This window comes from Acanthopagrus latus, chromosome 10, assembly GCF_904848185.1.
Source record: "Acanthopagrus latus isolate v.2019 chromosome 10, fAcaLat1.1, whole genome shotgun sequence".
Classification (NCBI taxonomy): Eukaryota; Metazoa; Chordata; class Actinopteri; order Spariformes; family Sparidae; genus Acanthopagrus; species Acanthopagrus latus.
Window position 1 is genome coordinate 6,187,550 of NC_051048.1, and position 18,607 is coordinate 6,206,156.

General features: G+C 43.7%; 1 protein-coding gene across 3 annotated transcripts in view; it reads right to left on the bottom strand.

The window, feature by feature from the left end:
* ndrg2 (NDRG family member 2) overlaps positions 1 to 18,607 on the bottom strand; it is a 34,800-nt gene that overhangs the window by 9,449 nt on the left and 6,744 nt on the right. For all 3 annotated transcript variants that reach the window (XM_037112157.1, XM_037112155.1, XM_037112154.1), the window contains one exon: positions 1,531 to 1,613. In XM_037112157.1, coding sequence (XP_036968052.1) covers positions 1,531 to 1,602 — 72 coding nt within the window. In that variant the 5' untranslated portion in view covers positions 1,603 to 1,613. The remainder of the gene's footprint in view (positions 1 to 1,530; positions 1,614 to 18,607) is intronic.

Here is an 18,607-nt window from a genome sequence, read left to right on the forward strand (position 1 = left end):
GCAGCAGAGGATTGATGGATGGTAGATGCACAAGGGTGGAGTCCAGAGGTTAGCGGTGACTGATGGAGGTTCAGGATTAAACGCAGAACCCGACGATCTTCAGTACATTTCCTTCTCAGAATCACCAGACCCACGGGGGGCGTGGAGGGTGATTCTGAGGAGGAAATGTGCTGAAGATCGGTGTTGCAGGCGGGAGCGATGAACGACACGACACTATGTTCTTTATATTTCTGTCGACGAATCCAGTGAGAAGATCCGTGTAAATATTAAAATCACATTTTTTTAATCTAAAAGCAACTTCTCCTGCAATTTAAACAGAGATTCACGCGTCCTCAGTTCCCCTTTTATAATCTCAGTGTCTCTAGATGACTCTAGCGCGCCCTTCAGCTTTTAAAAGGCATCGTTCCTATTGCATAATAAGCTCATCCAGAGGCCGCTTCTCCTGCTACGTCTATCGAATCTTCCTGAAAACACCTCAAAGGCGACTGAGTCATGTTAAAAATTGGACATCCTGGGCAACAAAGGGCACTGACACTTTGAGTTTAAGTAATATAACACAATGACATGACAGGATTCCCTCCCTCTGTTTGGATTTGAATGTAGTTCTTCATAATAATAGAGGTATTAATCGACTGATTGCCACTTTTTCCAGCTTCATTAAATATGAATATTCTCCAATTTTTTTACTCCCCCATGACAGTAAACTGAATATCTTTGGGTTGAGGACAAAACAAAACATTTGAGGACGTTATCTCAGGCTTCTGGAGACAATGATCAACATTTTTCACCACTTTCTGACAGATGAAGTAATCAATAAATCTAGACAGCAGTCCAAAGGTGATTCAAAAACATGCAGTTCTAATGAAATGCTGCGGTTTTGTCCCTCTCTTAGATCTGTGGCTGTGCTGTTTTTGTTTCAAAGCTGTGTTTCCCTGGTCGTCCAGCAGGTGTCAGCGGTGAGAGGCGGACCCCGCCGCTCTGCAGCGCCGCATCTGCACGGCAACATCAGCGCAGCAGAGCAGAGGAGCCGCTCTCGCTTCCCCCGGGGCTTTGACGTCAACCCCGGCAGATCTGAGCCGGCGCTGCAGCTGTGCACAGACACACACACACGGTCGTTCACACACACTCGCACATGTGTTTGAGACACATGTTGTCACATGTAGGCTTTGCTCAGACTCAAAAGTGCACACACACACACACACACACACACACACACTTGCATTCACGTGCACGGCAAGGACTCAAATGTTGACACACACAAACCCACCCTTGTGTTTTGTGTCTCCTGGGACACATGGACACACACTCACACAGACACACTCCTGGTATTTATCTGTGGTTTGAGATTACGCACGTCACACACTGACATCCGTGCAATTAATACACTCATGTGTGCTCATGTCTGTTTCTCCGTGCTTGGAAACATTAATGTCATGTCAATGCCTGTTTGCATATTTGTGTGTGTGTGTGTGTGTGTGTGTGTGTGTGTGTGTGTGTGTGTGTGTGTGTGTGTGTGTGTGGCGGTCTGACCTTGGTATCAGCCTGACCCGTGAGTAAAGGCTTCTCCTCCGTGATGGCGATCTCCTGCATTTCCGTCGTCATGGTGTCGTCTCCTGTGCAGGTAGAAGAGAGCGGAGCGTCAAGGTCGGCACCATGACAACCAAACGCATCACATTCCAAATGTCGCGTCACGGGCAGATGCTTGTGTGCAGGAATTAAATGCCGCACCCCACACCGAGCGATTAAATACTGTATGTTTTTCCTTGTGGGACTCTGCTCGAGCTGTGGGACGCCACCAAAGTTAATTAGCAATTAGGGCCAGCAGAGACGAGCAGGATTGTGGGGATAGGAAAGGAAAGCGAGGTAGAGGAGAGGATCAGTGGACACATTTATACTGAAAAACACGCGACAGATGTGTGAAACACACATAGCGAGATGTTGACACTAAGCAAGGTGAAGGCATGATAAAAGCCCTGGAAGATGAAGGTGGGCGAAGCGGAGAGGAGACACGATTGTGACAAAATGACAACCACCCGAGGAGAGGTCCGACTGTGACGAGTAAGAGGCAACAAAGGCGACAATGTGTTGACACGGCACCTCGTTTTCGCACACCTCTGCGCCCACAGGGTGCGTTACTGCGAGTGCATCGGAGGAGCTGAGGAATTAAATGCCGCACCCTGACGGCAGCGAGGCTGGTGGTTCAGAGAGGTGGAGGTAATTTAATTTGACCACACTGATCCCTTCACAGGTCGGAGGAATTCAAACTGGAGCCTGAATACCTGAAGATATACTGGTCTTTACCTGTTAAAGTGCAGCCATGGCGGCCAAGGAGTGAGTCACATACAACTGTGCTGTATATTTCTGTGCCCGTCATCACATATTTATTATTTTCATAATTAAATCTGACACAAAACGAGCGCTGAAGGATTCAGGCTCAGTAAGAGTTGAGCTAACTGTGCAGCAGGTAACCATCATGCATCAGTCCCCTTGTCCAGATCTGCGCCAAAAGCTAAATGGACTCTATTCTGGACCTCAATCCAAGATTTGCAGATCCAGTCAGTAGTTTTAGTTGAAACAAGCCGTCAAACCAACCAGCCAACACACAAACGGGCAAAAACATCACGCTGAAATACTCGGCTAGGTTTAGGAAAAGATCACGGTTAGACAAATAACAAGAACCAAGGTGGGACAGATGGGTGGGTCGCTGCCGGGCTTTGCCTCCCATACAGACTGAAGCTAGTTTAGCTCAAAGCATGATTTCATTGTCAGAGGAAACAAATATGAAGCTACCAATCACACTGTAATACTTCGCAAACAAATCAGACACAGGTAACGTGTGGTGGACAAAACCACAACTCCTCAAACCGCTAGCCTCAAGTAGGTAAAGAGAACGAGACTCAAATAACCAAACTTCATCAGATTTTGCTCCTTCTGGATGCTCCGTAAAACCTTTTTTCACAGATACACTAGAACTCTCTGTAAACAGACAGTAAAGAATCAACACTTTCTCGGTAACAAAAGACACTGTCATTCAACAACAAGAACAGCTCACTCGGCCAGACGCTCCGACGCTTTCTGAGCTACCACTTGCAGGAATAATGTGACCATTTCCTGCTGTATCTCTTCGGATGACATGACGTTGGAAACCAAATGAAAACTGTTCATGCTGTACGATTGTTGTTTGTTTACTCTGGCACTGCTGCACCGACTCGGGGTGTTATTGTGTAAAATCTCCCAAACCGAGAATCCCGACAGTCGCACAGCGGCTTCCTCGAGCCGAGAGGGAATAATAAATGTAAGTGGGCAGCGAGCACAGGTTGCCACAGCGTCCAGCTGACAGCCCGATCTGACATTTAGAGAGGAAATACGGGGCTGACTGACATCACGAGTGTGTGTGTGTGTGTCTGTGTGCACAACTCACGCTCCCGTAAACCGATGACTGTATTCTCTCTGCAGATTTGGCATCGCGGGATTACATCAGAGGGGGTGAACGAAAGCGAGTTGGTGTACGAAAGCGAGTTGGTGTGTGTGTGTGTCCGGGTGCGTGTGTGCACTCATCAGAAAATGAACTGCCGCCCGGGGGGCCTGTGTCTCTCTGGGTCCCAAACGGAAATGATTAGTCACCACAGCAACCCCCACCCCCTCCGACACACACACACACACACACACACACACACACAGCTTCCATTGTTTGCCATCCATCTTCCCTGCCCTCCCTCTATGTTGTACTTTCCAGCGTCTGTCCGTCATGTGTCTCCATCATCTTTTCCGTCTTGTATCTGTCTTGTTTCTGACCTTCGTCTCTCAGTGAAGACAGCAGGTGCGTGTCACGTTGTTTGCGATGGATGTCGGACTTTCACCCCACCAAGCACAGAACACAGAGCGAAAAGGAAATAGTTCAGGCCACAAACGAAAATAAACCAAATTAATCATCTAATGGCGGAAATCCTGCAGCCAGATTGCACCCGAAATGTAATCAAGTGATCTTCGGGGGACATCAAGCCAAATCCACTGTAGTGCAGAAACTAACTATTTCATTATCAGTTCATCCATTAAATGGATCATGGCAGACACGGAAGTCTTTACTTGATCACAGAATCACGTCTGTCCAACGTGAGGATTTTAGAATATGATGCTTTTAGAAATTGAGATATTTCGATTTTTATGTCCGACCAACAGTCCAAAACGTCAAGATATTAATTTCACGTTGATATGATCAAAGAAAAAACAGAAATTGATCACATTTAAGAAGCTGGGGCGTGAACATCTTTGGCCGTCTTGCCTGAAACCTGAACGACTTGATGATCTGATTGCGGCGGAGGAATTTACTGTCAACTGACAAATTGATTAAATGAGCAAATGGTCGCATCACTTGTCGACTGAGAGAGAGAGAGAAGGAACCAGGAATCGGACTGGACGTCAAAAAAAAAAATGGCATCTGTGAACCTCTGTTTGTCGAACTGTCATAAATAATTGTCTGCTGACACTCAGAGCCTCATGAAATCAATACACCAAACACTGACGGGTGGAGAATAATTCTGTGGCTTGATATGGAGGCAACACACGGCAGCTGTTTACAGGGGTAGGGTGTCTTCGCCTACAGAGACTCTTCAGGAATGTGCTATACATAGCCCGAGAGCGCCTGACACCAAATCACTACTTCTATTACAGTTACACAGCATTCTGCGAATAAATGCAGGAGGGTAAATGGTGCGTTTTGATCTGTTGTCCTAATTTTCCTTCATTTTCAGGTGAATCAATAATGACAATAATCCTAAACTGGAGTCGTATAAACCACTGAAATATTACAGGATCTTGGATAACTTGTTTGAACAAAGGCAGTAAAAATGAGACGAATATAAAAATCTTTTGGTTCTGATTGTTGTCTCCTCCTCGCCGCTCCCTTCTCCTCCATGACCAGCAGGCTTATCGAGGCCTGTTTCTGGACCGTGGTTTTGCCAAGGACTTTGGTGGCTCCGCTGTGGTTAACACGCCCTCAGGATCTGCCGCATTCAAACATGCACCAAGCATGCGCTTGTGATGGACAACCCCACGCATGCAAACCCGACTACGAATGAAGTGACATGCGTTTTCTCCTCAGGCATTATTCAGTCAGGGGTGACTGAAGTGAGTGATGAACTAGAAAACGTATGCTCACACATTTATTAAGAGTTTCAGTGTCACAGATTGACATTTTAGAGGCAGAGAGGGTGAAACTCGTGGTGAGATGGTGAAAATGTTGGTTGTATTTTGCAGCATTTAACGACAGAACACACAGAGTAACTGTGAAATATCCCAACAACAGCCTCTGATTATCCAGAGCTGGTTTTGATTTGTGTATCTTGCTTGAAGACACTTTGTCAACAGACCTGTCAGCTGATGACATGTAGTCTTCAACCTGACCTCTTCGCTTGACCATCACTCTCCTCCTGACAATGCAGATCATTGAGCCCCCCCAACTATTTTTTTCTATAGGTCTGACATGTCCTGACTTGCCTCTAGAATAACTGTTTATATGCTCCTCTGTGTGTATTAATAGTTATCTGGTATTACTCCATGTGGATGTTTGGGAAGGTTCAGCTGCGACAGGACCTTAGCTTTATTTAGCTTAGTAAGATCACCTGATATAAACACAGGAAGTCACATATCATTCTGTATGAAATAGGGCTCTAACTGATGATTATGTTTCTTATTTCTTCTAGTCTAGTGTGAAAAAATGCCAGATTTCTCTAGCATTGTTTTGGCTAAGATATTTAATTTATAATCATTTTAAAAAGGAGAAAAATAGCAAGGGTTAGGGTATCTGGGTTAGGGTAGGGTATCAAGTATCTGGAACCAGTGAATATGAAGCAGTTTTGCAGGAGCGAATAACAACAGAAAAGTTGAGGGATGTAAAATCAAAACAATTTGCTTAAAACAGCTAAAATGCTCAATGGAACTGCAGAGTTGTGTGATAACCGTCTGTGGGTTTATCTTTTATATTACATGTAATCTCTTCATTGTTAATACAAAATATTAATTAGAGCAGCTTCTTTACACAGCTACTTCTTAACAAAATTGTTGCCAACAAATCCATCAATTTACTGTGATTGTGCGTTATCATACGATGCTTATAGAGCATTATTACATCCAGATGTAAAAATGACTGAGTTGTCCCATGATGACATGTTTCAAAGAGTTAAAAACTAGAAGGTTGACCTTGAATGAAGTAGACAGGTGTTTCCCACACATATAGTTTACTTGGGTGGGCCCACCAGGAATCTTAACCTCTTTTTGATTTTTGATTATCATTTATTTTTGAATCCATCGTTGAGAAGGACGCCATCTGCTGTTATACCAACAGAATCACTTCGGACAGAAATCTTAAACACGAGGTGCCTTTACAAAACGTACTGCTCTTGGAGAACACTGTAGAGTTTGAATTATTGTAATGCATATAGGACATTTTATAATATGCTGGCCTTAGCTAAATCAACTCTGTGGACTTCATCAGTGCATTGTGGGAACCCTGTATGATATATCATTTAGTACTGTAGACTGAATATGGGTGAAATATCACAAAGTGGCCAAAGATATGTGCTGTTAAAGCCTGCAGACAATGTGGTAGAAAAGCACAGTCACATGACTAAAATCCTGCATTAAGCAGCATTGATATGGGTCTCGCATAATTCACCCATTATACTTAATCTGCTGTCTTGGTTATGTACACATACAGTACCCCCTCTCTCCTCCACATGCACAGCTTCCCTGATGCTGTAACGTTTTTTAATCGGCCTAACTCCCTCCATCATCCATCTTTGTCCATCTCTTCATCTGCCTCTCTTGCGAGCCAGTGTGTTTTTGAGCATGTAATAACTGCTAAACTGCACAGGAGGCACCGTCTGTCACCATTGGAAAGAGAAGCGCAGGGATGGAGAGAAAAAAAAGACAGATTTGCATGGAGAGCAAGAAGGGAGGGAGGCTCTGAGAACGTGTTCCCCTCGCTGAGAAACGGAAAGAAATTAAATGCGTCTGATTTGAATCTACTCTGCTTCTCCACGTTTCAGCTGTCGGACAACAGTTGTTCGGTTCATCTGTTGCGCCGAAAAGGTTCAGTGTCTCAGATACCAGGCTGTGTCGGATAATCACTCAAGCTAAATTAATCAAAGCTTGTTTTGTGCTCATTCGTATACATGCACAGCTCTGGCATTTCAGTCGTCCACCGTTATCAGGCCGTCTCACTCCAACATGTCACACTCTGTTTCATCAATCCTCAACGTCATGCCTCCCTCCAACCCCCTTTTATTTTTTTCTCTCCTCATCCCTCTCTCTCTTGCTCTGTCACGACAACTCCATCTCTTCATCCTCTGATGCGCCGCAGCGTCACCACCCAGCAGCTCTGGGTTTCTGGCTGCCAACAGCCGCTCTCAACTCACCGCAGGCTGATCTGAACGACGCAAGACTGGGCTGCGAGGTCTGGTGATGTTTTCGATGAAAAAGCCAGAGCGGGATAGGCTGCTGCACGATGACGATGATGCACTAATGTTTGACTCAAGCTTATAATTTCATGCTGGTAAACAGAAAGTTGAGGTTGTGAATCATAAAAAAGGCGAGAGTGCCGTTTACTATTCACTGCACCCAACAACAACAGACTGATGAAGCCAAACTTCGTCCTTATAGATGTGCACTCTATACTGCAGCACACTTGATGAAGGGTTTATAAAATGGAGTTTTGGTGTTGAATAATGTACTAATGCTTCATAGATCTGTCAGAGATCACTCATGAGGATTTAGCAAAACATTTACACATTTTATAAGTTAAGCCAGATAAAAGCTGTACAAACAAAGGGCGTTCCCGGCGGAACTGGTACATGACACGATAAATCCCGAGATCCGGACAAAAACACTACAATTTGTTTCCATAATCTGTTTTTTCTATGATCCGTTCTAGATTCTTGGAATCTCAGTGACCCAGCCCGCATCTCTACAAGTTTTGGGTGGATTTGTTGTAATCAAGGACGTCTGAGTTTATCAAAGTGGCATTAAAAAAAAGCGAGTTCTAGGCGGAAATACAGTACATCACGAAATCTGGACCAAAAAACGAGTATTTTCTCAGCCAAGAATGACCTTTAACAGCCTCACAAACTCATCTGAGTAGTTTATGAAGTTCAGCCTGCTTTAAACAGTGCAAATGGCGACTGACTGGTTCATGCTGAGATCCCTCCACACTGCAAACCTGAACGCCAAGCTTGACTAAAATGGTACAAGGTGCAAACCCTGATATATACTCTCTGTCGACACTCCCTACATGGTACCGAAGATACCGCTTGGAGCTCAATATTTGACCTACAGTGGATGAACCTACTGCAGCACAAGATCACATGATAGAAGATTGGATCCATACTGCCAACCCCGAGAGCCGACTACCATGACTTCACCTCCAGTGATCAGAGGGAAAGGTTGGCGAGAAAACTGAAGCCAAGATCTTTCTGAACAAACTGAATCAAGGTGGAGTAGCGATAACCAATACAAATACAGGCATGTAGCGCCTTCACTGCTGTTACATCTCGATCGTGTTGCAGGAACAAAAATAGGTGTTCGGCGTCTTGCTACAGTAAAAGAAGCTTCCAGCAAGGCCAGACAAGTCAGCCAACAGCAGTGCATTTGTCTCTATGACACGGTCCGCTGCAGCGAGAGGAAGAAGCACCGTCTTTTTACTTGTGCCAGTCGTCTGCTGCCAGAAATGTTTGAGATATCAGAGCTTGTATTCCTGCCATCGCAAAGTGGCATTTGTTGCTATTTTCTCCTCGCACAGGGAAGAGAAACAGCTCCCGCAGACTGGAAAATTGCAGGAGAGAACTAATAGAGAAATAAAAAGGGGCTTCAACTTGAAATTGCACCTGGGTTCGTTCTTTAATCAACCTCTAGATTGTCGCTGGCGGAGCTGAAGTAAGAGGCGGCCTGTCAAACAGGAAAACTTTCTCTCTCCCTCCGTCGCCATCTGTCCTCCTCCTCTTTATTTTAATCTCTTTCTCACAGCTCCACACTCGTCGCCATCTCTCTCCATCCATCTTTTGTCACACTGCTGACTTTTTCATTCTCTCTCTCTCTCGCTCCCTCCATTTCTGCTAGTCATCGCTCCTCTTTCTGTCTCACTGCGGTTCTTTGTCTCATTTCTGCCATCCTCCTTTCTGCCTCTCCCTCTTTCTTTTTCCCTCCGCCCAACAGCGAAGTGAAAAGGGGAAAATGGGCAAACAGTTCTGCTGGCAGACTTCTTTCATTTGCTCTCTCTCTTTCTGCTGCCAACCAGTATTAGCAGCTCGGAAACAAAGAGGCGCGCTCAGACACTGAGATACACACACCCAGACATATAAACAGTGCGCTAAAGTAGAGCACTGAACATTAAGGTCACCTATATCGAGAAAGTAGGGCTGAAGGCTGAAAGGTTAAACTGGTGGCATTCAGGGGACAAATGAGCGGTTGTGTCAATGTGTGAAGGCGTTGGTGTGGAGGTGTTTACAGCTTGATGACATCAGAGGGAAAACAGAGCAATATATTTAATGTCTGACCTCATCGACACGTTTCAAACTAGTTGGGACATGAGCAATGAACGACTGGGACAGCTGTTGCTGCAAAAACACGGTGACCAGGTTCATTGCCAACAGGTGATCGTGTCGTGATTGGGTAAAAAGAGGGTACTACATGAGCTCAGGAGCATTTAGTTATAAAACACTGTGGTTAAACACAATTTGTTTGCAGATGACTGCATTCTGTTTTTATTTATGTTTAATGCATACTTCTGGAATAAAAAAGTAAGTAAAAGAACATCCTCACCAGGACTGGTGTTAATTGAAATGTTTCAACAGATTTTCCCAAATGATACTGAGTGAGAATAGTTGATTTTGGCCTCCTGGGCCGGGGCCAACACACATTAGGTCAGCTCAGGATTGAAGTAACATTATGCTGGTAAAAACAAGGAGGAAAAAATGTATGTATGTATGTATGTATGTATGTATGTGGTAGCACATATTAACAATTCTCTCCTTTTAGCTCCATTTTTGGTCTCCACCAACTTTTTTGGTCACCAACTTGTCAACAACTTTTTCTGTCTGTTGTTTCGGGTGGGTAGTAGTAGCGGCGCTGTTGTCTACAGGGTATAGAGCTTTTATTCTTTCCTGTCAGACTGCAGATGAAATATCTAAAAATCTAAAAATGTGCTACTTTGGCTCTGATGCAACATCCTCTCACACAATGCATCTCACTGATTTTAGGGTTAGGGTTATTTTTACTGAAAATGAATATTGGTTCCAAATGCTGGAACCAGTGTTATCAACCAAAAAAAAGACACATCAGTCGTCCCCTTTGCACTACACCTTCAAGGCTAAAAATGTCTGCATGCTGTAGCTTGGAACAAGGTTAACAAAAGCAACACTAAGAATCTGGGCTTAGTCTCTCAGTCAAAAAGTGATGAGATTCAATACCCAGCCCAGATGATACCCAGTTGTCGTTTGCATACAACAGTCACCAGAGACTTCCTGTTTTTGCTTTAGTGAAAATTGGAAGCATGCAGTGGCTTCCATCGCACAAGTTCATCACCCTGCTGACACACAAACGCACACATTCATACACACAGCGCAGAGAGACCCAGGTGTGGAGGACATAAACACTCTCAAGACCGAATCTGTTCTCTGTCCTGAAGCAAATCATGTTAGTCTGCAGAGCCTCACTGCTGTGACACCTGGGTACCCCAACGTCAGCTTTATATGCACAGCACAGTGATGTGAGGGCTGCATTCACGCTTTCTGCTGAGGCCGTCTTTCTTTCTTTTTACAATTCAGCACTGTGACACTGGATGGTATACATGTGGAAATGGACGGAAAGTCTGGCTTTTTGCCCCTTTAAAAGGAGTTATAACTTTGCTTGAGTGGTCGGTGGTAAATTCAATTTGTGGTTTCAAACATCAACAAGAAACGGACCTCACATCAATGATGATTGAAGCGTGGTAGGTCAGAATGTCGGGGGCGGGGGTTGGGAATCTGTTGCCATGTCTTCTGGACAAAACAGTCCGCAAGCAGAAAAAGAGAGAGAAAAATGAGCGACAAATGTCTGGTGAGAAAGGAGACACAACAGCAGCCACCATGGAGACCCGGAGAGAGGCCAAAGCTCCCCTCGTCTCGTCTCTGAGCCAAAGCCTTTGCTCGATCACCCCCCCTTCAAATCTCTCGGGCTGCTTCCCACGGCGTTGGATGGGCATACGTGGATCACCTTGGCTCTCCCCGAGAGACACAAACAAATGAAAGAGCAGCTTAGGAAAAAGCCTGTTTTCCCTCCCGGTCTCTCGGCAGATCACTTTGGCCTCTTGTCTCCTCAAATCCTCCGTCCTTCATCACTCGGCGGCTCGGCTCGGTTCTCCTTTTCATTTTCCGAGCCACCTATTATTCCCTCCGTCATGATATCACCTCCACTCAGACATCCCGTCTCTTCGTGTCTTGAAAAGTGAGAGCTCTCTCTGATAAAAGGCTGTTTGTTGAAAGAGCAGATGATCCATCGCATTCTCGGAAAGGTTATGAAAGGAGAGGTCGTAGATTGCGAGTCTGCTGTTAATAGTAATATGACAATCAAAAGAAAATAGATTACCTGAAGTTTAAGTTTCAAATTTAAGTCATCGTCTGCCCTCAAATGTCAAATGATCATAACCCATAGGCATAACCTGCATGGTACTTTTTTTAAATGTATTCTGAATGTTTGAAGTACAGAAAAAAGTTATTCTAAAAAGACCTCATACTAAATGTTGCATTCCACCTCACCCCTTCCACCGCTGATGTACGAGTCATCTGTTCCCTCAAGTGGTTGCCAGTTTCTCGCACTACCTGACGTTGTTAATGCTAGCTAGTTAACGTTATGCAGTAAATAAGCTAAGCACATACTGTAGAACTTACTATAGTCATTCTTCCCACAGATGAGCAACTCTCAGTACACTTGATGCTGACAAACAAATAAACGATGATGATGTTTGACTATTGGCTGAAGTGGTTATAATTTGCTTCATTTCCGACTGATGACTATGTGCAGCCCAACTATGGACTTCCAGGAAGTCCAGTCCGCAGAACAGAAGAACAAATGTGATTCTTGTTCTCTCTGTTTATCTATGAAATTCAGATTCTCTCTCCTCCAGCGCAAAACAGCCCTCGCAGTCGAGAGAGGGCTTTTAGTCTGCTCGCTCAATGGCTTCGAGGGTGCATCAGAGTGAAGTGCAGGGCCAAACCAGCAATTACCTCGACTAATTATGTAAAATGTACAGAAGACAGCGGTTCAGTTGTTTCGGGTCAGATCTGTTGGAGTGTATTCAGCTACATGAAAAACACAGACCTGAACGCGAATCAGACGGCGGAATGGATTGTTTCGATTCAGCTCGCAGACCAACGGCCGAGCACATGATCACAGTCGCACAGAGATCCATGTAGTCACACACACACACACACAGACACTAATTGACCTTCAAGCTAGGGAACATTTACATGCCGGAGCCATTGGCTAAAAGCTTATAAAGATAAATGGCTTGGTGATGGGGACTGGATGGTTGCTGCAGCTGAACATTAAACAGCTTCTCTCAAGGCTGCAACTCCCAAAACATGCAGTTTTATTATAATATAGTGCCTGCATTTAATGTCAAAATTAAATGAAAAGTTGCTTATTTTGTCCCACTAATAGCCAGACATTATACTCCTGCGTGATTGCTGAACATCTCATTCCATAAACCACGGGCGCTAATACGCTGCTGCAGCAATCTTCTTTAGGTTTTATAACCTAGCTGCAGAGATTTGCCCCCATTCAGCCACAAGAGCACCAGCGAGAGTGTCCGCCATGTCCTGCGATAAGGCCTGACTCACAGCCGGTGTTCCAGTTCAATCCAAAGGTGTTAGGATGTGGATGTGACTGTGGCCCTTTGCAGACCGGGCAGGTCATTCTGCAACAAACCAAGAAACCTAGAAAAGAAGGGAAAGGCTCGTTGTGTCACTTAATCTTGCTTTGGTGCCAGGCTGTAGTGTCAGCTGTGTTCATGTCTATGGGGGACACACTAAAACTGACCAGGGTGAAGAAATGCCTCCAGAAAATGAGAGGACACACTTCAGAGAGCAGGTAAACAACTCCATGCATCTCCCATAGACTTCAATACAGGCATCAGAGTTTGGCACGAGATTCAGTGACAAAATCACCCTTCCCTCTATTTCAGGTTGCTTGTACCAAATGGTAAACCCATTCCTTCATGGACCTGACATTGTTCACCAGCTCACTGCTATGTCAGAACAGGAAAGGGCCTTCCCAAACTGCTAAGAGCAAAAAAGTTGGAAACACATTAAAGTTCAACAGACAATGGACTTTTGAAGGTGATATAATAAGATAGGAGGAAACAGGCTCTGGCCGACTCCAGCTGCACCTCTAGATCCAGCCTCAATCCCAACCCCCTAACCATTAGGTCCAGAGAGGAGGAACTGGAGCACCAATGTGGCCCTGCAGAGAACACTATTTAAACTAATTGTACCATGTCACCACCACAAAAAAGCACAACTCTCTTTGACTTTATTAGAAACTAAATGACTCATCATCTCAGTCAAGTTTTGAATGCCATATAAACAAACAAACAAACAAACTAGAATCACGGCCTTGTGGTTGTATGCCTCCATGCGCCAGTCAAGTTGCCGTTCCTGAGCTGTGACTCACCCCTTTTCGCAGAATATAACCTCCGACCTGTTTATATAACAAATCTCATAACTTCATCTTGTGACATCGCAGCAACCTCAACCTTTGGCCACCAAAATCTAATCAGTTCAACCTCGAGTCCCAGTGAACGTTTGTACCAAGTTTCCCTCAAGGCGTTCTCGAGACATTGTGTCAAGGGACAACTTGAAAACTTCAAGCCTCTGGTCACGGCTGTCGCTGAACATCAAAATCAAATAAATACATACTTAAATAGATATATAAATTGATCATGTACATCCCCTTGTGACCGGTGCAGGCTGTGCAGCAATCTGTCACTACTGGAGCCAAGATCTGCCATAAAATATCGTTATATACTGCAGCATTAATACGGCCTTAGTCCAAATTATGTAAAACGTCCTCAAAGCAGCATTTAAACTGGGGTGTCCTCCTACTTTAGAAACAGGAACTTCTCTCTCAAATAACTTTAAACCAGACTATGGTGCACGTTTGTTCACAAGCCTTCGCCTTCTTCGTCTTCGTCAGTAGATTTCAGCCTGCAAGCTGCCAAGTATCTATACATTATCCCTACAAGTCACGCCGATGATCCTGCAGCACGTATGGTGTTGTTAAATGGACCGCATGAAGATGGCCGCCTCGTGCTGCTGCCACTCAGCCTCGCCGGTCCACCCCGAGATGTAACAGACGTCCTCTGTTTACACTTCCTGTCCGGACCATCAGAGCTGACTGTCCTGCTTCATGCAAAACACTTATGGGACTGAATTAAGTCAAACGGTCTCCGCTATGAGCTCCAATATGAAAAGATAATGAGGGGATTACCGTGTGGGTGGGCAGATAAATTAAATAGGTGTAGATGAATAATAGATCAGATGTCCATACTCAAAGCTAAACGGACACTAAGTATCTGCTCCTCCCTGTTACTGTGTCTGATTGTGAGCTCACAGCCGATAAAAATGAAGCCAGCGTGGAGCGAACGATGGGAGCTATTATTACAGCGGGCGCCTAATTGCTTTGATTACTGTATTCGCTTAACTGCTGATTGATAACTGTGAAAAATCAAGTCGAAATGAGTCGATGCCGCTCATCCCCTTGAGTTTATTAATGGCTAATTGGTTCCTCTGGATGTCAGTAAATACAGAGTGACATTTTCTGCTTACATAAGGTTCGATACATGCGACCGACACAGGAAACATCATTAAAATACAACGTGGCGTCAATAACAGAGCGCCATTCGTCCTGATTAGGTCTCAGATCAGATCAGTTATCAATTTAGTTCGTGTCTGATGGTGCTGCTGCTGAAAGTGTCCAAATTTCAAGGCAGTTGGACCAAAAAAGTTGAACAATTCACACATTTAAAAATAGTTTATATCCTCTGGTCTCTCAGCCAAGAAATAAAATCCAACTGAGCCACCCGTCATCCTTTAATTCTCTTCTTTAAATATTACTTTTATCAGAGAGCTTGTCCAGATCTTTCCTCGACTCGCTGAGCCTTTCCATCCACTTGTGTTGGTGTTCAAAAAATGGATAATGTGACCTAAAATCTTGAATCTCTATGTTTACTGCAGTGATTTTTGTCATGAGAAGCATCTGTAAGAGATTAGTACATGATATTTCTTCTTTCCTTATATGTTTATCACTATGAGAGGCTGGAACTAACTTGATTATTGAACAGATTATTACTCTCGTTGAATAGTCATTAAGAATTTCCCAGAACTGCTCACAGTTTGTCCAACATTACAAAAACATATTGCTGAAGCTGAAAGCTGATAACGCTCCTGGGGGAGCGCAAACAGAAACAGCTGGCTCCTGTGTCCCTGATTAGGGATGTTAATGATTGATCAATTAATCGCTGATAAGAGTTTGACCGATTAAAAAAACTTTTTCATCAACAATCAGTGGCTAACTGTGATGTCTTGTCCTATCCACCCACCGTCCCCTCTGGACTTTAATCGTCTCTATATAAAACAACTGCAGTACATCTACACCAAGACTTCTCGTTGAACATCTCCAGTTCTAGCTCTAGTTGTTCTCAGGAGGGCAGTCCAACTTTCAGGTATGTGTTTGTACATATTTATCGATCAGTAGCCTACAGGCATGTTTCTTATTTGCGGCGGACCTCCACCGCGGCGGCAGCCCGTGTTGCTAGGAGATCTGAGACACCGCTGCAGACACACTACTCTGTATAAATACGCCTCGCATGGACATTGTGCGTACCAGCGGGGGACCAACTTGTTTTGTTTTGTGTTGCCGTTTATTTTCTGCCCCGCTCAGCTCTTCCTCTGCCTGTGGATCTATTGACAAACACTCAGGATTATGTAACCGTGCGCTGTGGAATGCTTCCCTCAGTGAACCATCGCCTCTGACAGCGCCAGACTGAATGCACATTTGGAAGCAATCAGGGGTTCAGCTTCGATTTAAAATCACAGTGACAGAGTGTAACACTTGCAGGGCACCGTTTAGCTTTAGCAAAAGAAGAAAGAAAAAAAAAAATACATGTGCATACGCTTCCAACATTAGAAATATGAATGGAGTTTGGGCAGAGTGGTTGTCTATAAATAGGGTGTTGTAAAGAGCCGGTGGACTCGTGGGAACAGACAGGGCATTGTGCTTCCCGGCCTATCTGTATCTGGCCTCTAGCCATCGGGAAAAAGGACTGAACCCCCCCCGACAAGCACACACTGGCCTAGATGCTACCGTGCTAGCGTAGACACCTACACATTATAAAATCCATACGCAGCGACCCAGATGCTGAGACCGTTACGCTCCACTACACCTACACAGAACATTAAAAAAAAAAAAAAAAAATACAAAATCCACATTTTAACAAAACGCCCAGACTGATTTGCACTAGACACTGACGCTGGCCAAGAGTCTGATGATGACAATTCAGATGAAAAATTTCACTCGCATGGTCAGAATTGACTCTGACTAGACTGATCTCGAACACCAACGCAGGGAGCCAGCATTGTTCACCGCCGCATAAGTCATCAGCTAACTCGCTCTTCTTCACTGTGCGAACAGTAAAAAAAAAAAAAAACACATCCGAGCTCATGTCGCTGCCAAAAATAACACGAGCTGTATCGAAACAAGTTACCTGCCTTCAGTTACAGGCACCGTGCTGTCAGGTCCCCTGTGTATTTGTATTCCCCGTTTCAAGGAATCAGTCTGATTTGTTTTGTCCGTCATGCGCCGGTGGAGATGAGAATTTTACTATTATTTCTTTAGAAACTATCATCAAAAATCCTCTTAACACAGCCACGAGATGCAGGTCTGAGTGGGAAACGACATTTCAGCTGTTGGAGCTGTGCTCTGGTTTCCTTCCAAACGATTCATTTTTAGTAGCCTGCGAGCACAAATTTCAGTGTTTGTTTTCTGTTTCCGATGGTCTCTCGTGTCGTGTTGGCTGGGGTTTGAACACACCGGACTGAATCCACTGTCAACAGAGAAGAATCAATGTTTCTATTGGTGCCAACATTAGAAAAATGCTACACTGGCGGCACTCAGATGGGCTTTCATGGATACAACTGGAGCATGTAAATAAAGGCTAGGAGGAGGGTTATTTGTTTACATATATATTCTCACAACTCACCAATGCATTAAATAGTCATATTTAAAAGCTGTGAATTATTTCCCAAAAGTTCATCTAAATGATTACTGTATTGGCTTATTAACCATCATCTGATCTTCAACAAAATATATCCAAATATGAGATTACTACAATCTCAAACATAATAACATGAATTATTACAGGACACACTGATGCTACTGTATGCTAAAAGGGATATGCAATATGTTTGTGTGCCTATGGAGTCATAAGGAAAGCTGTATTTCTAATCTCTTGATGTCTTGTTTCATCTGCAGAAAAAGACGTCTAAGCAAGACATTGCTGTCCTTGTGGAGTGGACAACAACTACCGGAAAGCAACTACATTATTTAGATAAATTAAAACAAGAAGCTAAAAGACGTTAAAATCGCCTGGTTGGTGTTCACTGATACTATATATATTATATATATATATATATATATATATATATATATATATATATATATATATATATATATATATATATATATATATATATATATATATATATATATATATATATATATATATATATATATATATAAAGAGCCTATAAAGAGCCTGTTACTTTATCTTCTTTTTTGTTTTAAATCATCACTGTTGTTGCTTATTCTAGTTAGCAAACTAATTAATGCTTATCGGCCCTCCATCACGTTTGAGAACGTCTGCTACAAATGAACAGCCACACTCAAACGGAGCTGTAAATAAAACTCTAACTCTGAAGAGGCAATCAGCTCCGAAACACCATCAGCACTGAAACCCCATCAAACACAATAACACAGTCCACTTAGACTACAACAAGGCTTCACATTTAATCAGTGGCTTGCGGTTGAGATACAGAGCTCGAGTCAAAACACCGACAAGTTCTTACAAACCCAACAGCTGGCACACATTAGAGAGGAGACCATTTCAGCGTCGTCAACACCTCAACATGAGGACAAAGACTATTTCCAGTGGAGATGACAACAGTGTTTGATTCCCTGATATTCTGGGACCTGAATCCACCCCTGAAGAATTGCTTGGAATCCAATTATAGCTGTTTACTGACCTAGTTTGCTAGTATCCACACATTCATCTACCTTTCCACAGTGTTAGCAGCGTCTTTTATATCCTAGCAGCTATCAGACCTCAGTGCAATGCAGAGTAAGATGATACAACATGTAGATTGTGCGGTTAATTATTCACCGTAGTTCATTCAAAGTCAGGGAAATTACTCAATTTTTCAGCATTTTGTAGAAAAAAAATGTTAAATTGTCAAAATCAGAGTGTGCTCATAAGTAATGATTCCTAATTTAAATTGTATATCAATAATACTGAGGTAAGGCG